This window comes from Bufo gargarizans, chromosome 1, assembly GCF_014858855.1.
Source record: "Bufo gargarizans isolate SCDJY-AF-19 chromosome 1, ASM1485885v1, whole genome shotgun sequence".
NCBI lineage: Eukaryota > Metazoa > Chordata > Amphibia > Anura > Bufonidae > Bufo > Bufo gargarizans.
The window spans coordinates 677,701,731-677,725,994 of record NC_058080.1 but is presented as its reverse complement, the minus strand read 5'-3'; the positions used below and the strand labels follow the sequence as shown (position 1 = coordinate 677,725,994).

General features: G+C 41.5%; 1 protein-coding gene across 3 annotated transcripts in view; it reads right to left on the bottom strand.

The window, feature by feature from the left end:
* ADAMTS6 (ADAM metallopeptidase with thrombospondin type 1 motif 6) overlaps positions 1–24,264 on the bottom strand; it is a 270,149-nt gene that overhangs the window by 97,799 nt on the left and 148,086 nt on the right. For 2 of the 3 annotated variants that reach the window (XM_044292316.1, XM_044292325.1), the window contains exons 11-12: positions 18,780–18,921; positions 6,254–6,361 (exon numbers count right to left, since the gene is read on the bottom strand). In XM_044292316.1, the coding sequence (XP_044148251.1) occupies positions 6,254–6,361; positions 18,780–18,921 (250 nt within the window). The remainder of the gene's footprint in view (positions 1–6,253; positions 6,362–18,779; positions 18,922–24,264) is intronic. The other variant, XM_044292332.1, reaches the window with a different exon arrangement.

The window sequence follows — 24,264 nt, the reverse complement described above, 5'->3', positions numbered from 1 at the left end:
TCCGCACCGCCAAAAAATAGAACATGTTCTATTTTTTTTTTTGCGGTGTGGAGGCACAGACAGAAACACCACGGAAGCTTTCCGTAGTGCTTCCCGGGGGTTCCGTGCCTCAGTTCCGCATCGACCTTCTGGTTTGGGTTCGCATCGTGGTTTCCCGCATATTGAGGACCCGCTGTCTGGGGGCCGCAATACGGGCACGGCCAAACAAGGGCCGTGTGCATAAACCCTTAATATCTCTTACTAAATAAAGACCTCAGTTAAAGGGGTTTTGCCACCACAGACAATGGGGGGTATATCTCCCATTGTCTGATAGGTGCAGGCACCTACAATGAGAACAGAGCGGGGAAATGAACGGACGGTGCACTGCGCATGAGCAGCCGCTCTCCATTCATTTCTATGGGGCCGCCGAAAATAGCCGAGAACTGGCTCGGCTATTTCTGCCTGCCTCAGAAATGAATGGGAGCAGGAGCCGCGCGTGTGCGGTGCGCTCCTATTCACTTCTATGGGAGTAGCGGGGAGCAGTGCTTGGTGGTGGACGGACACCAGGAAATCCAGGGTCCTCCAGCCACAGCTCTCCCCGCTCCATTCTCGTTGTAGGTGCGGGTCCCACCTCTGCGACATGCTCCTCTCCTAGCGATATGCCCCCATTGTATGTGATGGGAATAACCCTTTAGGTAGTCAAGAGCAAACAAATAGGTAAGGGCCCTCCATAGCAAAGATTAAAATAAATCCCCTGATTTAATCCCGCCATACTCCTAACCACTGGAAGGACTTGACAGAAGGACTTGATGCTTGTTTGCCCTCATCTCATCGCCATGATCCTTGGGTCAATTCCCCATAACATTGTGGGATAAGAAGCTCTACATACTGTAGGTTCTCTTCACCCATTAAAATAAGGAGGCATCTAACCTGTGTTGGGCCCCCTAGCAGTCACATGGACCACCCCTAAGTATATCCACTTTGAATGTAGTCATGAGAAAATAAGTGTGACCTCAAGATTTGTAGGAAAAATAATTATTTTAAACAGATTTTTGCGACTTAAATATTAAAGACCTATCTATAGGATGGATCATCAATATCAGGCCGATGGGGGTCTGACTACCAAAATCTGCTGTTGAAAGGGGACAGGGCGCTCCGGCGAGTGTTGTGGCTTGTCGCATCCATCAATCACAGGGCCTTTGTGCAGCTTAGTCCCACTCAAGTGAATGGGTCTTAGTTGCAATACCAAGCACAGCCACTATACAATATACATATTATGAAGAGGCCGCATTGTTCTGCCAGACACCATAGCCCCTTCATAGAGCTGATCGACAGAGGTGCTGGCATTAAGACCCCGCCAAACAAGCCGATATTGATGACCTATCCTTAGAAGAAGAAGAAGAAGAAGAGACCGACACTCATGTTTGAGGCTCAGACTAAAGCTGAAACGCGTCACGTGTCCTATATGTTGCAATAAAAGGAGATAACCGCAACCCAGAAGTGAGTGTCGGTCTTTTCTTCTAATTTGATATGGGACACCTTCCTTAGACGTGATCAACCCCTTTAATTATTAATAAAAAGCCAATGAAGTCTGAACAAGGCTCAAATTAACAGCTGATCTTAGTCCCAATTGGTATAAAATTCATATTTATATATATATATATATATATATATATTTTTTTTTTTTATTGGCGACAATTCCTAGTATAAAAAATAGCCAAATGTCTCAACCAGACTCTAAAACTGTATTCTGCATATTAGACCAGTTATCAAAACCACAAGTTATGTGGGTAGCTGACTAGAGTCCATCTGCTTTTTATCCAGGCAATAGCTTTGCATAATATTGCAAGCCAAAAATTAACAAAAAAAAACAAAACTCAGTCTGCTGATAGAAATGTCTGTCTGCAAACCAGAAAAGGAGAAAAATAGCAAAGATGTTTTACTTTTTAATCCAAGATGCAAATACAATATATTAGAAAAAAAATAAATACAAAACATTCTTTATTTGTGGAGAAGTGAATCTCCTGAGTAGACTGCCTAGTCCAAATAGTTAAACTAGAGCCCGGCCTTCTCTATAACCATGTGTAATGAGCGAACATAAAGTGTCCCAAGTCAGCCCTGCAGAGACTTTTTAAGTAGAAGCAGGTCAGGCCTTCTGAATGAAACCATCAGCAAGGATTAATAGACTGTGACAGCTACTCTAAAGCTTCCTCTCTTTTTATTTTAGCACCAGGTTAAAAGTCAAAATGCAATGGAGTCTTTGTTAAAACCAACCCAGCCAATATAGTCGGTGCTAAAAATTGATGACAGTTGCCATTGTTCAGAGTAGTATAATGTGAAGGTCTGAAGGTCTCAACAATGAACAGCTAAGTCACAGTACAGGGTCCTTCTCCTGTGGTGAAATTACAAGAACCAAGGCAGACACATACACACAGTAATGGCCTATGGAGTCCCTACAAGTCCATAATGAAGTCTAGCTGGGACGTTGTGCGCTTATATACGGCAGATCTCTGAAGCTTCATATTCCACTCTAGAAGCAATACTTCCATAATCAGGCATGCACTGGAGCTCGACACAGAATTGTTTTCTGCATGGATGCCATATGAATCTTTGGTTGGATGACTTATGGCTCTGTATAAAATAAGAAGAGCAAGGAAGTACAAATTGGGCCAAGATCAGTCAATGGGCATCCCATCTTGGATCTGTACAACATGGATCTATACAACACCGATTTGTAATATAGCTGTAGGCATGAGCCTTTAAAGGGGGTTATCCCATGACTAATGTAAAAAATGAAAATCGGGAGGTGTGTCTCAGCTCTCCCTATAACAACTCAGGAGGCAGTTGAAGGATGAAACTGAGCATGTGCGGCCTTCTCAGTGAGCAGGTCAAAAGAAATAAAAAATAAAAAACAGCAGGTGGCACTGTACAGATATATTGAATGGCTCAGTACAACATTTTTTACATGCTATCACAAAAGAATTCAGATCCAGGTGCTGGTTTGAAAACTGCAGAATATTTTTTGTGGGACAACTTAAAATGTAAAAAATGGAGGATGATAATATTGTAAATAGCTCATAGCTTGTACAGAAATATATAGCAAATATATACTCATAATGAGAAACAACTGTACTAAGAACTACTACACAGCTACAATCACTATAGAGCTCTATTACACAGCAACAGTCACTAGAGAGCTCTATTACACAGCAACAGTCACTAGAGAGCTCTATTACACAACTACAGTCAGTGGAGAGTTGTAGTTCACATTAAAAGAGAGTGGAGAGCTCTATTACACAGGTTCAGCCAATAGAGAGCTCTATTGTACAGCTACAGTCAGTGGAGAGCTCTATTGTACAGCTACAGTCAGTGGAGAGCTCTATTGTACAGCTACAGTCAGTGGAGTGCTCTATTGTACAGCTACAGTCAGTGGAGAGCTCTATTGTACAGCTACAGTCAGTGGAGAGCTCTATTGTACAGCTACAGTCAGTGGAGAGCTCTATTGTACAGATACCGTCAGTGGAGAGCTCTATTGTACAGATACCGTCAGTGGTGAGCTCTATTGTACAGCTACAGTCAGTGGAGAGCTCTATTGTACAGATACCGTCAGTGGAGAGCTCTATTGTACAGCTAGAGTTAGTGGAGAGCTCTATTGTACAGCTAGAGTCAGTGGAGAGCTCTACTGTACAGCTACAGTCAGTGGAGAGCTCTACTGTACAGCTACAGTCAGTGGAGAGCTCTACTGTACAGCTACAGTCAATGGAGAGCTCTACTGTACAGCTACAGTCAGTGGAGAGCTCTACTGTACAGCTACAGTCAGTGGAGAGCTCTACTGTACAGCTACAGTCAGTGGAGAGCTCTACTGTACAGCTACAGTCAGTGGAGAGCTCTACTGTACAGCTACAGTCAGTGGAGAGCTCTACTGTACAGCTACAGTCAGTGGAGAGCTCTACTGTACAGCTACAGTCAGCTGAGAGCTCTACTGTACAGCTACAGTCAGCGGAGAGCTCTATTACACAGCTACAGTCAGTGGAGAGCTCTATTACACAGCTACAGTTGGTGGAGAGTTCATCTACCTCCCGCGTTCGCTAGCAATACAGTTCCTCTAGAGAGGAAAGCCCTGTATACAATAAGTTGTGGTATGTAAACGTAAAATATGTGCTCAATAACAGACATGTCACATTATTAAATAGGTGACCAAATGATGAACTTAGAACAGTTATTTAGATGATACTGTTGTGGGTAAAGGATTGTCACTTAGAGACTGTATCATCTTCATGTAAAGGGGATTTTACACTGTGTTTCACAGTGGGAAAGACGCCAACACCAGCTCTTGTACCCATAGGTCCTAATTCATCAGAAGGAGGCCAAAAGAATGTCCTTTAGGGCTCTGCCAGGACGTTGCAGGGAACAGTGTAGGAAACTGTGCTATTCCACATAGAGTCTTTCAGTAAAAATGCCTTTTGCTCTTGTTGCACCCAAGTTCTGCTCCTTTCTGTGGTCAGCCCCTCCCTACTTTCCCATTGCCAGGCCCTGTCAATAAAAGCAGCCAGGGAGTGGCTGGCCACAGATATAAGTGGAGCAACAGGAACAATGGTGACACCCTCATTGCACCAAAGGCCTAATTTGCATATTATGAAAAAATTACATAACTCTGGAACAGAGCCTCGGATGAACAACATAAAAACAGCGTTTTAATCAGGTGAACCACAGCTATGTGTTTATGCAAACCGCTGGATAGAGAGGTCACTGGTGGCAGATTCCCTTTAAAGAGATTTTCTAGACTCCTGATACTGATGACCTATCCTCAGGATAGGTGATTAATATTCAATCAGTGTGGGGTCTGACACCCGGCACCCCCACGGATCAGCCGTTTCCTGCAGCCTCTAATGCTAGAACAAGCACTTAGATTGAAACAGGAAGCAAAGCTCCATTCAAAGTTTAGTGGCCATGCCGGGTTACTGCGACTCTGCTCCCATTCACTTAAAATGGCAAGTGAGCTGCAGTGACCGGGCATGGCCACTAAACTTTAAATGAAGCAGATGATCGGTGGGAGTGCGGATTGTCAGACCCCGACGGATCGGATATTACTGACCTATTCTGAGGCTAGATCATCAATATTAGGAGCCTGGAAAACCGCTTTAATGTTATGACACATCTACCAAATTCCAAGATAATTAAGCACTTAATGGCCATGTACACCTTTGGGAACATTTTTTATTATTGCATTGTACTTCTTTTGAGCTAAAAATCACTTTTTAAATTCGTCTTTATTAGAAATATGGAGCCCTTTTTCTGTACAGGGCTGAGATGCTCTAGTAGCAGGATCAAAAATTCTTCTCTGCTCTGTCAGCCAGCTCACCTGACGGGCTCCTTATCTCTACTCTCTGAACACTCATTACAGTTCAATTTTTATCTTTCTAATAAAAATGTATCTTACATAAGTGTTTATGACCTCTTAGTGGTTTAGAGAAGAGGGTTATTAGATGACCAGCACAAAGTGAAAGTACCAGTCACACAGTTAGAAAAACAGTTTACCCTTTGTGACAGAATGACTCAATATTTTTAATAAAGGCCATTTGAAAATGTTTAGCCAAAATTGAGTAAAATGCAATCATAAACAAAAATTACCTCCAATAGACTTTAAAATGTCTAAGAAATGTTAATGCCAGATTATTTTGGACATTTTTGGATTGATGAATCTTGCACCCTGGCAGGTTCTGAGGACTTGGAGGTTGGCACAGCAGTGGGTCAGATTTCAGTTGCTGGTGAGCATTTTACCCTATACTAGTCTACAGAACAGTACCAATTTTATAAAAATCTAATTAACTTATGTTAACCTATGTTTGTGTCATTTAATTGAGAAAATTAGCCTCCATCGGATAACCTGTTGTTAGTTCAATGCCTGACTAATTATATGTAGACATTATTGAGAAACATGAATGAGAGATTTGTTTTGGGCTGAATAGTGACCCACGTTAGAGCGTAATGTGAACCCATCCTATGACTCCATTTGACGTATACGTTACAAAAAAAAGGATTCCAAAAACCCAGTACACCACGTTCTTGCATCCTGCACAGTCTGGTAAAAAGAAAAAAAAGAAAGTATTTTTTTACAATACTTTTTTTATTTTATTTTTTACAATGGAACTCTATGGTGAACGGACGCCACTGTATGGCATTAGTCTAAAGGCATCTGTTTAACGTATACATTGGGAAAAACGCCATGTGAACCCAGCCTTATACAGATAGACAGAAAGAAAATTGAACTTGCCCCTTTCTCGATGCTCCCAGTCTGGCACAGGGTCCCCTCTGCGGCAGGGATGCTGTTGGTTACACATCTGTTACTTTTGCTCAGACACCAGAGCTCTCTACACACTTCCTAGGAAAGAAGGCAGAAGCAAGTTGGTCAGAATTATCGATACAAAGTCCTTATCTGCTTTGCATTGTGTGAACGCGACCTACTACCATGTAGTCTAATGTAACCCCAGTTTCCTATCTACCTTCCAAATTATTACTTTAGGTGCGATGCTGAACTGCACAGCTCCTTCCGAACCCTTAATACAGTAGCAATGTTCTCGTCTCAACCAACTGACCTGTGTTTGCCTACGCATGTAACAGCAGCTTCTGTTTGCTCAAGACTTAATACCTTATACCAGACATTTTACAAAAACTTTACAAAAACTTTACCTATCTGACCACACATGCAACAAGTTTTTTGCTGTCTCCAAAGGAACATTGGCTTTGTTGAAGTGTCTGCTTTGCATGTATTTCAGTTCGGCTGAAAATAATCAGACCAATGGATGCTGGATGTAGAGCAGTTATAAGCGGATGGCTGAAGAGCAAACAAAATGTAAAAACTAAAAGAAATAACAATATATAAGACTGTAGCGTCATTTCTGTGGATACAGCCAATCAAAATGTATCATTTTTATAAATATAGACTGACTTGGCATAATAGTTAAAAGGGGTATTACGGCAGAAAAAAGTTATCCCCTATTCACAGACTAGGGGATAACTATCACATAAATGGTGGCCCCTCACCCCCTGCTCGATTCATTTCTATGGGAGCCCTGGATAGCCCTGAACTTTATGGAGTGGCCGCGCACATGTGAAACCTGCCACTCCGGTTATTTAAGGGGAGTAGCAAGGGGCCTGCAGGGGGGATGGGGCCCCCGTTATCATAATCAGTCGGTGCTCCAGCAGTAGGACCCCCACTGATCTGATAGTTATCCTTTATGCTGTGGATAGGGGACTTTTACCTACCGGAAAACCCCTTTAAGGTGCCCAGCAGCAAAACCAGACAGTTCTCACGATTGGTGGAGTTCCCAGAATTGCTGTGCCTTATAACCCTTACTCTAGTTATTACATGTATCTACAGATTGTTATACTGTACTGAGCATCAGAGGACTCAGTACATGCTAGTGGCAGATTGAGCCATGGCTGTCTGTATGTGCACAGTGTAAATAGACCTAGTGACCATAAATGGGAACTGCAGAACCAGGCCTTTTATGTTGCTCACTTATGTAACACTGACATATTCGGCAGCACTTCACAGACATTAGCATCAGCCTGTCCCCAATGGGGCTCACAATCTATGTTCCCTATCAGTATGTTTTTGGAGTGGAGTATGTCATAACCAGAGTCCAGGATTTATCTGGTGTGTCCCCACTTCTCTTTCAGATATATGGCCCAGATTATATACCCTCTTTATATTGGCCGATGCACAGGCAATTACTGGAAACAAACCAAATTTACATGCAGCAATTGCCTCCTCTGTAAGGGGCGAATGACTGCTACTGAAATCACTGGTTCCCATGCACATTAATTTTTTCTTGGCAGCAGATTCCTATTTACACAGGTTAGGGTCCATTCACACGTCCGTTTTTTCTTTCCTGATCTGTTCCGTTTTTTGCGGAACAGATCAGGACCAGATCTGGACCCATTCATTTTCAATGGGTCCTGGAAAAAATCGGACAGCACAATGTGTGCTGTCCGTTTCCGTTGTTCCGTTCCGCATGTCCGTTTAAATATAAAACATGTCCTATTCTTTTCCGCAAAATTCGGATCCTGGTACATTACAAAGTCAATGGATCCGCAAAAAACAGAAGACATTCGGATGTCATTCCGTATGTCATCCGTTTTATGCGGAATCCGTTCCTCGAAACACATAACAAATTATTTTTATTTATTTTTTTCCAATTTTTTTTCAAAGAAATCCAAACAACTTTATTTGATTATTGAAATTTATACATAGTTCCGTTTTTTGCGGATCCGCAAAAAACGGATGACATACGGATGACATACGGAAACATTTTCAGGAACAATGGATCCGCAAAAAACGGACCGAAATTCGGATTATAGAAAAATACTGACGTGTGAATGTAGCCTTAATGTGCTGCCAATATACAATAAGTTTATGTGCCACAAAAAAAAATAATGCAATCGTCAGATGACTGAGCAGCAGAAATGCACGGGGAAATGATCGGGAACAAGTGTTCATACGAATGCTGACCTCCGATAACAGCCTCGTTCCTTAGCCCATGTAAAAGGGCCTTAACAGAGTACCTGAGCTCCCAAAATACAAGTGGAATTCGGAATTTAACTTAAAGGTCCTTTTACATTCCTTTGACCGTTCATTCCTGATCAGTGCCCTACGTAAACATCCCACCGATCAGCTGACAGATGAGCAGACGCTACTTTGACGGCTGATCGCATCTTTTTATAAGCATAAAACCGTTTGCTTGTCAACTCATTTAAATTTGTTTTAAAATTTGGTGGTGAAAAATGCAAATTGAATAGGGATGAATGAACGTATTAACGATCATTAGTCCCCACAGAGTTGAATAATTTATGATTTATGTTACCAGCACATAATCTACCCCTTGTGAAAGGTCCTTTAGACATAAATGGAGAAAAAATTATTGTGTAAACCAAGATGACCACAAAAGTGAAAAGTAAGAATTTAAAAGTTACTCAGATTTTAGTTGCACATTTTTGTAAATTGCTGCTGGAATTCTCTTTATTTTCCTAAATGATTACTATGCGGTCATAACTCTTAAAGCACCAGGCATGATTGGTCGCATAAGAAACACCTTCAAATCTTTTTCCCTTTTAGATACAGGATTTAAACCAACGGTGACATTTACTTAGAATCTTTTCATTTGTTTTACTGTTTAGTGCTTTAATAAAACATGAGAATAATAACAGGGAGTTGACGTAAAATACATTATTGCGTAGTATAAATCAAATTGCTTCCTGAAGTTTACGTGATGACTCTTTCAACATCCAGGCAGGAGGCTGAAATAACTCTGAACAGAAAAATGTCTGCCAGGTGTTTGAAAATGCCTTGACAAGACTGAGAGCAATTATACACAACGCGCACCCATGTTACAAACCATTCACCGTAATTATACCGCTCAATAGTCTAAGGGTCTAACAAAATAGAGGAAAATCCTGATGTTACATGAAAGTGGCAGAGACCATTAACCTGTGCAGGACATGCCAGCCTGAACATTGGTCAATTAGAAACAAATAAAGAAAAATAGAAAGTCTGGGGAGAGGTAATAATAATGCCTGGAGGTTTTCTGCCCTGGAGGAAATGCTCAACGTAGTGCAGCCTTTGTTCTACCAACTGGCTGGATTCTCATTACTCTATCAGTAACATCTTTTAACAGCTGTTATCAATAAAACAGCCTGAATCGATTGTAGAAGTCGACCTACAGAAGTCAATGGAGCAGCACTTTTTTTTAAGACCTAAAATTATCTGATAGCAATAAAGAAGTACGTACCCTACAAAATAAAAACAAAAAAAGAAGACATCTAAGGTGAATCTACCATAGGAACCTGAAGAACTGTGTTTTGTGTATTTTTATTAGCATCCCCAAATACACAGAACAACCCTTCTCTATACAACAAGCCCACCCTCCCAAAATATACGCCCTAAAACATAAGTTCAGTGGACAAATCCTCTAAAAGTCCAATGAAGTGGAAGAGTCCTTGGATCTTGATTACTGCATCAGCCCCCATCCAAGCAGTGGTTACTATAATCAATAAAAATCATTATCAACCAGTTATTGATTTACAGAGCAAAAAAAGAAAAAGCTACACAAGTGGATACACATAATACTTCTAAAGCCACCAGCTTCCTAGATGCCAAGTAGGACCATTATAGGTGGTGATCATTTGTAGAAACACTCATTCCTCATAATTGTCCAGTGTAAAGGTCCTTCTACACTTTTACACAAACAAAACAATAGCTGATCTTAGGGAGACCAGCTACAGAAAACACTGTGGAGCCTCATTTAAGAGTCTCGACACAGCAATCCAAAGAGCTCCCTGGGAAACAGTAATATGCAAAATAACCGTGGATCCCCAGTTATGGGTCTTCAACACAGTGAAAGCCAGATATCCCTCAAAGGAAGGAAAACAGAGCAAAGGGGTGTCCCCATTACAGAGATCCCCAAATCCACCATATTAAGTGGCCCCTATGTCAAGATCCCGCTCTTTTACAAGCTTTAAGGATGTGACGAAGAAGACCTAAACCAGTTATCCATCCACAGACAGCTGTTTCAGGGTGTTGCCCCTCATCTGTGTGGAGTAGGATTCTGGCTAACCGGGAGCAATGCTTTGGAGACTACGCAAACAAAACAATAGCTGATCTTAGGGAGACCAGCTACAGAAAACACTGTGGAGCCTCATTTAAGAGTCTCGACGCAGCAATCCAAAGTGCAAAGCTCCCTGGGAAACAGTAATATGCAAAATAACCGTGGAGCCCCAGTTATGGGTCCTCAACACAGTGAAATCCAGATATCCCTCAAAGGAAGGAAAACTGAGCAAAGGGGTGTCCCTATTACAGAGATACGCTTTTACAGGAATCATCAAACTGGTCTTTCTTGATAACTGCCTGATCATGGAGCACAGTGGAGAACTGCATGGGTTTACTTCAGGGAGATCATGTCAAACTAATCTTATTGATTTTTTTGATTAGGTGACAAAAAAAAATAGATGGCGGAGGTGCAGTAGACATCGCTTATCTAGACTTTAGTAAGGCTTTTGATACTGTCCCACATAGAAGGCTTATCATTAAATTGCAGTCTTTGAGCTTGGACTCCCATATTGATGAATGGATTAGGCAGTGGCTGAGGGACAAACAACAGAGGGTTGTAGTCAATGGAGCATATTCAAACTATGGTCTTGTTACCAGTGGGGTACCTCAGGGATCAGTTCTGGGACCCATATTGTTTAATATTTTTATCAGCGAAATTGCAGAAGGCCTCAATGGTAAGGTGTGTCTTTTTGCTGATGACACAAAGATTTGTAACAGGGTTGATGTTCCTGGAGGGATACACCAAATAGAAAAGGATTTGGAAAAACTAGAGGAATGGTCAAAAATCTGGCAACTAAAATTCAATGTTGATAAGTGCAAGATAATGCACCTGGGGCGTAAAAACCCAAGAGCAGAATATAAAATCAGTGATACAGTCCTAACCTCAGTATCTGAGGAAAGGGATTTAGGGGTCATTATTTCAGAAGACTTAAAGGTAGGCAGACAGTGTCATACAGCAGCAGGAAATGCTAGCAGAATGCTTGGGTGTATAGGGAGAGGCATTTCCAGTAGAAAGAGGGCGGTGCTCATGCCGCTCTATAGAGCACTAGTGAGACCTCATTTGGAGTATTGTGCTCAGTACTGGAGACCATATCTCCAGAAGGATATTGATACTTTGGAGAGAGTTCAGAGAAGAGCTACTAAACTAGTACATGGATTGCAGGATAAATCTTACCAGGAAAGGTTAAAGGACCTTAACATGTATAGCTTGGAAGAAAGACGAGACAGAGGGGATATGATAGAAACTTTTAAATACAGAAAGGGAATCAACAAGGTAAAAGAGGAGAAAAAATTTAAAAGAAGAAAAACTGCTACAAGAGGACATAGTTTTGAATTAGAGGGGCAAAGGTTTAAAAGTAATATCAGGAAGTATTACTTCACCGAGAGAGTAGTGGATGCATGGAATAGCCTTCCTGCAGAAGTGGTAGCTGCAAATACAGTGAAGGAGTATAAGCATGCATGGGGTAGGCATAAGGCCATTCTTCATATAAGATAGGGCCAGGGGCTATTCATAGTATTCAGTATATTGGGCAGACTAGATGGGCCAAATGGTTCTTATCTGCCGACACATTCTATGTTTCTATGCATTTCCATGCAGTTATCATTCCCTCTGCGTGGGGACAAGCGATCACTACTGTGCTTGCTGGTCTCCATGCAGATTCATTGTTTGTGGCAGCAGATACTAGATCATACAGAGCTCCTTCCTGTCCACAAGCAATGATTTGGGGTGCTGGCCCAAAGAAATGATCACCGGATGGATTTTGCTTGTTTGTTGGTTGACCAACAGCACTTTTAACGTCTCAATTTGCAGGGTGCGCAACTATAGGTGGTGTAAAGTTGGAGGTCACAGCTGTGTCCCCAGAGCTTAAACAAACCCAAAAGGGGAGGATCGTAGAGACTAGTGCTATAAATGAAACATAGAGTCAATTTATTATGCAAGTATTACGCAAGCCATTTTTTTTTGGCATGAAAAGCCTGCAAATTCTAAAACACACCAGCTTTGCATGGAACTTTTTCAATTGCACACAGAAGGCTACATACTACGTTTCAAAATGCAGAAGGCCTTAGCGTGAGGTAGTGGGGCCTCCCTCAGCCTAACAAATTTACTATAATGTATGTCTGAAACCAGCATACATTTGCTTTTCTGGTGCATGGACTGCAAGAAGATGTGCCAAGTTATTAAGAAGAGTCTTAATAAATTTGGCACATCTTACCCCAGTGCTGTATGAAACTCCAGTCTTAATAAATTCCTCTCATGTTGTGCATAGTTCTCCATGCAAAGCGACCAACTTGACATTCATCCTAGTCTGCCTTCACAGAGGGGATTGGTTAGGGGTTCTTCTCTTAAAGCCCAAAGTCACTCTACGCTGCTATTCTCTGCCAGGACAAGCATCCTTGCAGTTTGTGTAAGCAAACACACACATGCCACAAGTAGCTGTAGCAGTCCCCGAGATCTCCAGACAGCTGTCTGGAAGAGATACGTGCATAGACTTTCTATGTGCATATCTCCAGATCTTCCTGGACAAGCATTATACAGTGTGGGTAAACAGTCTTCTCTTAAGGACAGCTCTATAACACAATATATTACAAAAAAAAAAAGAGCACAATATGTGCCTACTCTACTACAGCAATGGAACCAGTTTAATGTGGGCTATGCTATAATTGCAACGCATTTTAGAGAAAGCTCACAGTAGCAACCACATCTCCAGATGACAGAAAAGAAATCACTGCCAATTATATTCCTTTCCCAGAGGAATATGGACGACATAAGAGACTTTTACATTTTACATTATCACTATAGAATCTCGCAACACAACATGACAAAATGATTCAATGGTTTCCGATGGACTGGCATAGACTTGCAAAACAAATTCCATGCTGCTAGGATAAGCCTGAATGAATAAGGTCAACTCAAACGGTTCACAAATGCTAAATCTCCGTGGAGGACGTATGGCCCATAATGTCTCCACCATCATTCTGGTTGTAACTTCTAATTGTGCCCACGACTAAGAATAGAAGGAGAACACATATGTAAGGGTCAAAAACATAAACCCAAGTGTTAAGGGCTGTCATTTATGAAGGCATTAAATGACATGACGATTTTTGCTCTCTACTGACAACTATATTTTGGAATAGTCGGGTTTGGTGCAGGGGCCAATAAATGGTCAAAACTAAGGTGATGGCCTCCCTAACCTGTTTTAGGGATACAACTATCTAACTCTAACCAACATTTGACTACCAAATCATGGAACCCTATGTAGTCCAGAAAGACCCCCACAATTAGAAACGGTGATATTAACCGAAATTAGCATAAATGCTACCTATTTTGCAGGACAGTTCCAACTAAATCTAGACAGTTGGCAAATATCTCAACTGTTAGCATAGTCCAAAAAAGGCAACTTCAATTGCCTTCATATTACTGAGCTTTGTTTTAAGGGGCCATTTAAGGTGCCTGCAAATGCGTTTTTCCTTATAGATGTCTCTACTATGTAAACATTTAAGAACTTTATTTATATCTCCTGACAAAATTCTCAAAAAGTGGTGAATGTCGAATGTGTGTTCAGCTATCAATCACTTTATACAATGTCATTTCTGTGCTGTATAACATTGTGCAGAGGGATAAAAGAAACATGAGGCATATTTTTTCTTTTTTTTCTTGATATAAAGCACCTCAATACAAGCACCTTAAGAAATAACTGGACACAGGCTGGAAATGGCCCACACAAGTTACAGTAAAAGGCCCAACATTACAAGACCACAATTAAATTAGTATGCGTTACCTTGGACAGAAAGAGCAAGTTTTACACTAGGATTTCTAGTCACTCCCTGCTGCTGAATCTGGTATAGGAGATCACTGTGGACATACACAAAGGTGAGTGGGCATCATCACAAAGACTTAATGGGTTTTATCACAAAGCCTTAAACTGGGCCCTTTAGGTTTGTTACGGCAGTGAATGTTTAACCACTGTTTCAACCAACTGATTTGACTTTGGCCTACTCCTAAGGACGTTATCCTGGCAGTCCCCTGGTTTTCACCCTTTAACACCTGTACAGGAATCTGGACTTTGCTGCAGGGGAACCATCACGCCACTATAGCCTAGTCTGTGTGAGTGAACACTGAACAATGGATGTCAGAGACACTGAGGGGTGAGGAATTATAGTAGTCAGGAACAGGCTGAGGTCAGGACAAAGTACATGCTATATGGAAAACAGTCTGAGGTCAGAAAAGGCAGCGAAGGGTCAATACAAAGTTCAGGCACAAGGTTGGTCTGGCAGCATAGGGACAGAATCCAGTAAACAGACAAAGTGGGTAAATGGGCAGACAACAGAATACAGAATATCTTTGCAAGGAACTATCAAGCTAGACAACCTATTGCTCAGACACCCTCTCACAGGGAAAAGTGCCTTAACTACCTCAAGATAGCCAGCCATTGGGTGAGCCCAAATCTGCTCCAGCCTCTCTCCCTTTAAGAGACTGAGGGCGCACATAAGTCAAACAGGTACAGAAAGAGAGGCCAACCCGGCACGCAGACTGCGTGGTAGGATAGAGCAAGCCCACCTGGGGGCAAGTCCACTCCACTGGGAAGCCGGAACCCAGGACTGGTAATGGACACAGCTGCGGCCGTGGGCCAATGCTGTAACAATGGTGATGGACACACCAGTAACATCTTGGAACAGGATGACTTGGCGTTTGCTCGTCTCTGTGAGCCCTTTTACATGGACTGATGCACAGGACAAATACTGGGACGAGACAAACATGAATTTCCTATAATTGTGTGATTCTCAGTCTATGTAAATGGGAACCATCTCTTTTCTAAAATACTTGTGGTAATTCAACAGACTCTGGTTTGTAGGACCTGTCGAGAGTTGACTACTGCACAGGTTTGCTCTTCTCATTAAATTAAGGGATGAAGGAACCCTTTGCAGCTGCAACATCTACCGAGATTGTTTGTACACCATTGGCCATACACATTAGATAAAAATGGGTTGATGGTTGAACAAATGATCATTTAGCGAAAAAGGACCAGACACATTTTAGTCCATACTGGCCATTACAGTTGTTCATACTGCCCACATATCTTCAATGAAACCGGGCGAATGATGAAAGATCTTTCGGGGAACAATCTTTCAAAGACAGATCTTTTATCCGACTATGTAATGAAAACAGCAAACTCGTCTGACTTTTCAGATGACGGTGGTCTGTCATCAGCCGGCTAAAACTATTGTTTGTTGTTAATTTTCAAAAATTTTGCTTTAAATCGTCCATTTTGATCAACTTTAAACTAATCTGTATTTATGAGTTTCTTAAAACTGTTTTATTTTTGGTGAATATTTTCTGTGTTCATCGCAGAGCTAGTGAGCTTACAATAAAATGACCATTCTCTCACTTGTCAGGTTACAAAAACCTGATCCTAATCCCTTTATTAATCTAAACCAACCAAAAATCATATTACCAATTAAAAGGGAAACTTTATCTTAATGAAATAGGAACATCTGGAAACCATAAAAGAGGTGGGAAAGGATGTAGACGTAGACACATACCAGGAATACACCTAGGAAGTTGACCTATTGTTCGACACTAATTACTAATGATAACAGCTATTCTTAAAGCAGCGGGATAGAAATTAAGACATGACATTGAAAATTAATGATGTTTAAAATGCAGCCAGAAAATGTCAACATCAATTATGGATGTGAATGTGGGATTTGTGCTGCTGATGCATGGAAGATATTGTGGCATTCACACAATAGCAAGATCCTGAAGATCCTCCTAACAACCTCAAGTTCATTTTCAATTTGTCAAAAAAACAAAAATAACATTTCAGTGATGGCACAGATACCATAGTGGATCATCAAGACTTACTGTACAATGAGCATCCTCAAGGGGCCTCAACATATAACTGATGAGTGTTGAAATATTACATAAGTAACCAAGATATTGATATGGTTTTACCTTTATGGGATATCTAGTCCACACCAAAATAGTCATACATATGTACACAACTGAGTTTTTGGAATAAAAAATACTTTTACTACATCATGGCCAAAAATTGAAAAATAGCAGCTCTTCAATTCCATAATCTGATATGAATTTATTATAATTCATGTAGTTACATGGTTTGATGGTCCAGCATGGGCTTCTTTAAAGAAAGACCTAATTGTGATAAGCTAAATGGTGTAGGTCTGGCAGCTTAAATCCCTGGTGATCAGCTATTATCATGGAGGAAGCAGCAGGCACCCGCACGTCTCCTACTGTGGCCAATGCAGGATAAATGAGATGTTACATGGCGGCCATTGAAATAAATGGATGACCACATAATATAAGACCCCTTTTCCACTTCAATCCGCTCGATTGCACTTGACTCTACCTGGGTTGTCCAGGTTTCCACTAGGCTAAAGCTGCAAATCAGGGACGGATTGGCCATAGCCCCTACAGGGAAATTTCCCAGTGGGCTGATGCCCAGGGGTCCACCCAAGTCATCTTGATGGCTGCAGGGCAGGTACATAATGATCTGATGCTCAACGGTGACAATTGCCCTCCTGAACTCAACTGTAATACAGTTGAATACTGTGGTTGGGGCGGCAGTATTTTGTGCTGCCCTGTAGTATTTGGGTCTGCTGGAGCGGTATTTTGCGCTGCACTACGGAATTGCATGCCGTGCCTACTTCTGTTGTCCCTGTCTACTTGTTTTGTCCAGTCTTCTGTCAATATGGACCAACCTACAACATGAGGCCACTTTTAGTTTTTATTTCCAGGGCCACTTTAAATTCCCAATTCGCCCCTGCTGTAAAAAGTACATGGTACCTTTTGGTACGAAATCCAAGGAGGTTCCAAGCAAGACAGGATCGTACCATGAATGTGATGTGACCACAGTGCATTGAAGGGTATTGTGTCCCCAGTAGAAAAAAAAAATAAACTATCTGGTACCAAAACTGATTAGAGTCAAAGGTGGGGGAAACATGGGGGGGAAATGCCCCTGCGCATTATGGGGGCGAATACTAATGAGTGCTTCCATTATAGAAGCGCTCATTAGTACCGGAGGACCAGGAACCGGTGAAGGCTCTGTACTCACCGCTTCCTGGTCCTCGGCTGTGCACTGGCTGCGCACAGCGTGAGGGCGCTCTATGACCTCACGCTGTGCGTGCCGGTTCAGAGCACAACCGACGTCATGATGAGGAGGATCGCGCTGGAGGAGAGGAGTGGCGGCGTCTGGGAGCAGGAGAGGTAAGTGCTTTTTTATTCAATATGAGGCTAATGGGGGCTAATATAACATGGCTGGGGGCTGGTGAGGGGCAGTTGGGCTTATATAACGCTGCTAGGGGTTGGTGACAGGCAATGGGGGCTGATATGAGGCTGCTGGGGGCTAATGAGAGGTAATGGGAGCTGAAGAAAGGCTGCTGGGGGCTGGTGAGAGGCAATAGGGGCTGATATAAGGCTGCTGGGAGCTAATAAGAGGTAATGGGGTCTGAAGAGAGGCTGCTGGGGGCTGGCGAGAGGCAATGGGGACTGAGGAGAGGCTGCTGGGTGGCTGATGTGAGGCATATAGGGGCTGATGAGAGGCACGAGGCTCTTATCTGAGGTCTGATTGGGGTCATTCACATTGGGGGTGTTATTGGGGCTGTCAGCTGAGGTCTGATTAACATTGGGGGTCTGATTGGTGGTCTGACCAGAGGTGTAATAAAAATAAATAAATACATTTTCTTATTGTCCTACTCTAAAACCTAGGTGCTTCTTATGGTGCGTCTTATAAGGCGAAAAATATGGAACATGTCCAAGATGGGACAACCCTTTTAAGTCTATCAGATCAGTTGCCACTTTTTGCAGCAGCTCACTACTTTGGATAAATGAAGTGGAACCCAAGCAAGTGACACCCCCTGTAACAATCCTAAATAACAGATATAGACAGAGGTTGTTTTAATAGAAAAAAATCTTTTAACCTTTGCTAAAAAAAAAAAAAAAAATATCTATCTGTCGATGGATTTATCACACATTTTCATACCAGACATGTTGAAACCAGCCAAGTTTCATTACCTTCTTCAATTCTCTAGGCTCCAATGCCATTTTATCATGGGTTAATGGGCCGTGATGTGACTAATCTGAAGCTGATGATGGCCAGGTCTGAATGTCCAATTGTAGAACACTATGATGTTCACAACCTAAGTGATGAGTGTAAAGATGACAATTTCTTACCCCATATTTACATTGACGAGATGTTGCTCCGTATTGGAATCGACACTGCTCATCCGCATCATAAACCTGACCTGGAGCCACTGCAGGGTACACAAAGTCACGTTTTGGAGGTTCGTTGTCAAGACATGTTCCCCGGCCTGAACTGGTAGACACAGAACAGAATTAGGACTGATCAACTTAGGAATATACTAATCACAGTCTTAACATCTTAGTTGGTTTCGGTAAATCTACAGTATACAGTTGCAAGAAAAAGTATGTGAACCCTTTGGAATGATATGGATTTCTGCACAAATTGGTCATAAAATGTGATCTGATCTTCATCTAAGTCACAACAATAGACAATCACAGTCTGCTTAAACTAATCACACACAAAGAATTAAAGGTTACCATGTTTTTATTGAACACACCATGTAAACATTCACAGTGCAGGTGGAAAAAGTATGTGAACCCTTGGATTTAATAACTGGTTGTAACCTCCTTTGGCAGCAATAACTTCAACCAAATGTTTCCTGAAATTGCAGATCAGACGTGCACAAAGGTCAGTAATTCTTGACCATCCCTCTTTACAGAACTGTTTCAGTTCAGCAATATTCTTGGGATGTCTGGTGTGAATCGCTTTCTTGAGGTCATGCCACAGCATCTCAATCGGGTTGAGGTCAGGACTCTGACTGGGCCTCTCCAGAAGGTGTATTTTCTTCTGTTTAAGCCATTCTGTTGTTGATTTACTTCTATGCTTTGGGTCGTTGTCCTGTTGCAAGACCCATCTTCTGTTGAGCTTCAGGTGGTGGACAGATGGCCTTAAGTTCTCCTGCAAAATGTCTTGATAAACTTGGGAATTCATTTTTCCTTCGATGATGGCAATCCGTCCAGGCCCTGACGCAGCAAAGCAGCCCCAAACCATGATGCCCCCACCACCATACTTCACAGTTGGGATGAGGTTTTGATGTTGGTGTGCTGTGCCTCTTTTTCTCCACACATAGTGTTGTGTGTTTCTTCCAAACAACTCAACTTTGGTTTCATCCGTCCACAGAATATTTTGCCAGTACTGCTGTGGAACATCCAAGTGCTCTTGTGTAAACGTGCAGCAATGTTTTTTTTGGACAGCAGTGGCTTCCTCTGTGGTATCCTCCCATGAAATCCATTCTGGTTTAGTGTTTTACGTATCGTAGATTCACTAACAGGGATGTTAGCATATGCCTGAGACTTTTGTAAGTCTTTAGCTGACACTCTAGGATTCTTCTTCACCTCATTGAGCAGTCTGCGCTGTGCTCTTGCAGTCATCTTTACACGACGGCCACTCCTAGGGAGAGTAGCATCAGTGCTGAACCTTCACCATTTATAGGCAATAAGTCTTACCGTGGACTGATGAACAGCAAGGCTTATAGAGAAACTTTTATAACCCTTTCCAGCTATATGCAAGTCAATAATTCTTAATCGCAGGTCTTCTGAGAGCTCTTTTGTGCGAGGCATCATTCACATCAGGCAATGCTTCTTGTGAAAAGCAAACCCAGAACTGGTGTGTGTTTTTTTATAGGGCAGGTCAGCTGTAACCAAAACCTCCAATCTCATCTCATTGATTGGACTCCAGTTGGCTGACACCTCACTCCAATTAGCTCTTGGAGATGTCATTAGTCTAGGAGTTCACATACTTTTTCCACCTGCACTGTGAATGTTTACATGGTGTGTTCAATAAAAACATAGTAACATTTAATTCTTTGTGTGTTATTAGTTTAAGCAGACTGTGATTGTCTATTGTTGTGACTTAGCTGAAGATCAGATCACATTTTATGACCAATTTGTGCAGAAATCCATATAATTCCAAAGGGTTCACATACTTTTTCCTGCAACTGTATGTGACATAATCCAGGTGTCGTTACACCAGCGAATCCTATAATCTGTATATTTAGTTGCCTCTGCAGGAAAAATGGACCAATCAGACCAGGATACACAAGTTTTTCAAAGAATTCAATATCTGTACGGTGAGAGACATGTTTTGCATGGTCAGTAAAATACAAAAAGTATTATAGGGGCTCTCACGTTTTAGAAACTCTTGGTATAGTAGGTGTGATCACCACTCAATGAGTTCTCATGTGCGACTCAGGAGTCAAAGTCGGTCAAAGCCAAATGAGTATGGACTTCATCAGTTTTCTAGTACCAGGCCCCCTTTGTTTGTGACATTAGGGGTCTTTCTAGCTCCCAAACTGCTGGACAAGTTCTCCCAAACTAGGAAAAACCATTAAATGAGCATTCCCATCACAGACAAGTAATGAAATCAACATCTGATGGATCTGGGTCACCTCAGCTGTTCCCTTAACTTCCATAGCAACCAATCAGATTCCACCTTTAATTTTCCAAAGCAGCTCTGAAAAGTGAAAGGTAGAATCTAAATGGTTGCTATAGGCAACTGAGCAAGTTTTTCTTTACACCTTTTTTTGATAAATCTTCCCCTTAAGTTTACTTCATCTATAGGATTAGTAAATCTGCTTCATTGTCTTCAGTTATACATTTTATCATGTTCTACAGTCTCTGCACAGCCGCCCCACAACTTTCTCTCCAGTCTTAAATTCCGGCTTGAGCTCTTAGCTAAACTTTTCCCCTCCTTTTTATGTGTACACATGGTAATAAAACCAGCAGCTGTGTGAGCAGGACACAGTCGGGACATATTGTCCTTTCAATGATAGCAAGCAGAGTTCTTGAAACACATGTATAAACAAGTACGGTCTATAACTTTTTAGTATATAAGCAGCAATATTTGCATTGCAGAAGGCCATAGAACCTCTAAATCTGCAAGGGGTTTTCTGACTTTTTAATTCTGATGACCTATCCTCAGGATCTAATCGGTGAAGGTCCGATACCCAGGACCCCAGGAAGTAAATGAGGCTGAGCGCGATACCAAGCACAGCCGCTATACAATGTACGGCACTGTGCTTGGTAAAGTAGAGCTTGGCAGTAGAGCTCACAGGAGCGCCGCTGCCTTCTCAAACAGCTGATTGGTGTTGGACCCCCACAGATCAGATACTGATGACCTATCCTGAGAATAGGTCTATCAGTATAAAAATGCCTGAAAACCCTTTTAAATGTTAAATGGATATATTTCGGTTTCAGCAAAAAAAGTCTAATTTCCAATATACGTTTGGCAATAGTCTCCGGCTCATAGTTTTCAATATATCCGCGGGCTGTAAGACAATATAAACCTTCAATGTTTAGTCCCAATCTGTCCTGGTCATATCATAAACATAGAGGTGCGACCTGAGCAATTGTGTGATCATCACATGACCAGGACAGATTTTTATTCAGTGGAAGTAAGCAATGGAAGTTTCATTTTGTCTTACAGCAAGCAGAGATCTTGAAAACTATGAGGAATTAATGCCGGAAGTAAATTGGAAAACTGGCTAAATTTTCAGGATACAATAAATATCCTTAAAGGGAACATGTCACCAGTTTTATGGTGTCCTAACTAAGGGCAACATAAATAAGTGACTGATTCTCTTAGCAAAATGCTGGGTTACTTTCTTTAATTGATCAGGTCAATCTGCCACCATCTTGTATTGAAAAGCTCCAGCTGATAATGAGTCATGAATATTCATGAGCTCCTGACTCTCCCCGCCCACCTGCTGCTGAGTGACAGTTATTTTCCATATGAATCAGCAGCAGGTGGACAGGGGAGTGGCTATAGCTCTGAATTAAATATACACTGGACTCAATGACATCACGCTGGACTCAAATCAGCTCATTAGCATGCGGCATGTGGCATCTTTGTGTGTATATTATGAGGTAACCATCTGTCACACCAGTAAGTGAATACATCTAAGGCATTTTTTTTAGTAGTTAATGATTGTATACAATTAGTTAGATTATAATCAAATATCCACATGACAGGTTCCCTTTAAAGGGGGTTGTCCAGACTTTACTAAGTGATAGCCTATCCTCAGGATTGGCTATCACTAGCTTCTCCAACACCCCACACTCCCCGCCAATCAACTGCTCGGGCTTCAAAGGGAGCAGTGCTATAGTAACAAGCTCCCTCCACCACAAGGTTGATGGAGTCGTGTAGTTCAGAGGATGTCTATCACTTAGTAAAGGCTGGACAATCCCTTTAAGGATATTTATTGTATAATAAATAGCTAGACAATTTTACTTTCTGCATTAGTTACTAATGCAGGCCATCACTTAGTAAAGGCTGGACAACCCCTTTAACTTGAAGAAACCAGAACACCCCTTTAAATACTAAGCTTCTGCCACTTTTGATGATGTATTACCTGTTTTTCATGCATATGTTGGAAGACATTTTGTTCTTTCTAATGTCTTTTGGAAAAAAAAAAAACTCATAAAAAAAACTTTACCAAAATAAATCATTTATACATTCTTGTTTGTTAGTTTGCCTCTTCTCAGTTCAAAAAAACATCCAATAATACACCTACATTGGCACAAGCTGAAAGCCAAGTCAGAAACTCTGCTGATTGGCATCCAGAAGTTGTGTTATGCTTTTCTGTTCCATGCCATTTGTTTACTGCCAAAAAGGTGCAAGTGAGATACACACGTCTAGACTGGGGAAAAATAGTCTCAACATGGACCACTAAGTCACTCGCTGGAACTAGATGCCGACCGACTCGCTGCCCAAGTATCTGTTTAAAATAATAATTGTGACAAAAAAAAAATCCCAAAACAAAATCAGAGCTTCAGGAGACTACTGGGTCATGAAATGCTTAGTTCATTCCCAGTCCTCAAAATCATATAAACGTGCGTTTTCTTACTGATACCTCAAACATTTGCCAAGACAAATCTTACAGAACAAGCTACTTTCAGCATTTTAGGATCAGCCAGAAAATTAATCAGGCTTTGCCCGGCACTCAACTTTATTTTTGGCATAATTTGATATTTTTTGTAAAGACAGATTCCCCAGAACCACATATGTAATTTTTTACCGTCGTGAAAAGACGCAGAAAGATCAGTCTTTTAATCTTACAGTACATGGAACCTTTTGTCTTCTGCAAAACTCTACATGAGAGTGACCATATAAGGGCTCATGCACACGATTAAATGTGTTTTGTATTCTGCAAATCCCGGCTGTGTGCATTCAGAATTTTTTTTATTTATTTTTTCACTTCAATAGAAATGTCCTATCCTTGTCCATAAAACGGACAAGAGTGATACATGCTCTATGTTTTTTTGCGGACCGCGGAACCATGTGCTGTCTACATCTTTTGCAAAAGAATTTAAATTGTAAAGAACGGGTCCGCATCCGATCTGCATATGGTCATGTGCATAAGCCCTAAGAATATAAAAAAATAAATACTTAAGGCTGTGTGCACATCAGGTTTTTGCCATATACACATGACAAATACAGATGCCTCCAATGGATGTCATACCGTGGCATCCGTCACCATAGCGTTCCATTCTAAAAGTCCCTATCCATTTAACATATACTTTTTTGCTGGACTCCAAAGGATGGAAAAAGCATAGTATACTACACTTTTGTATTTTA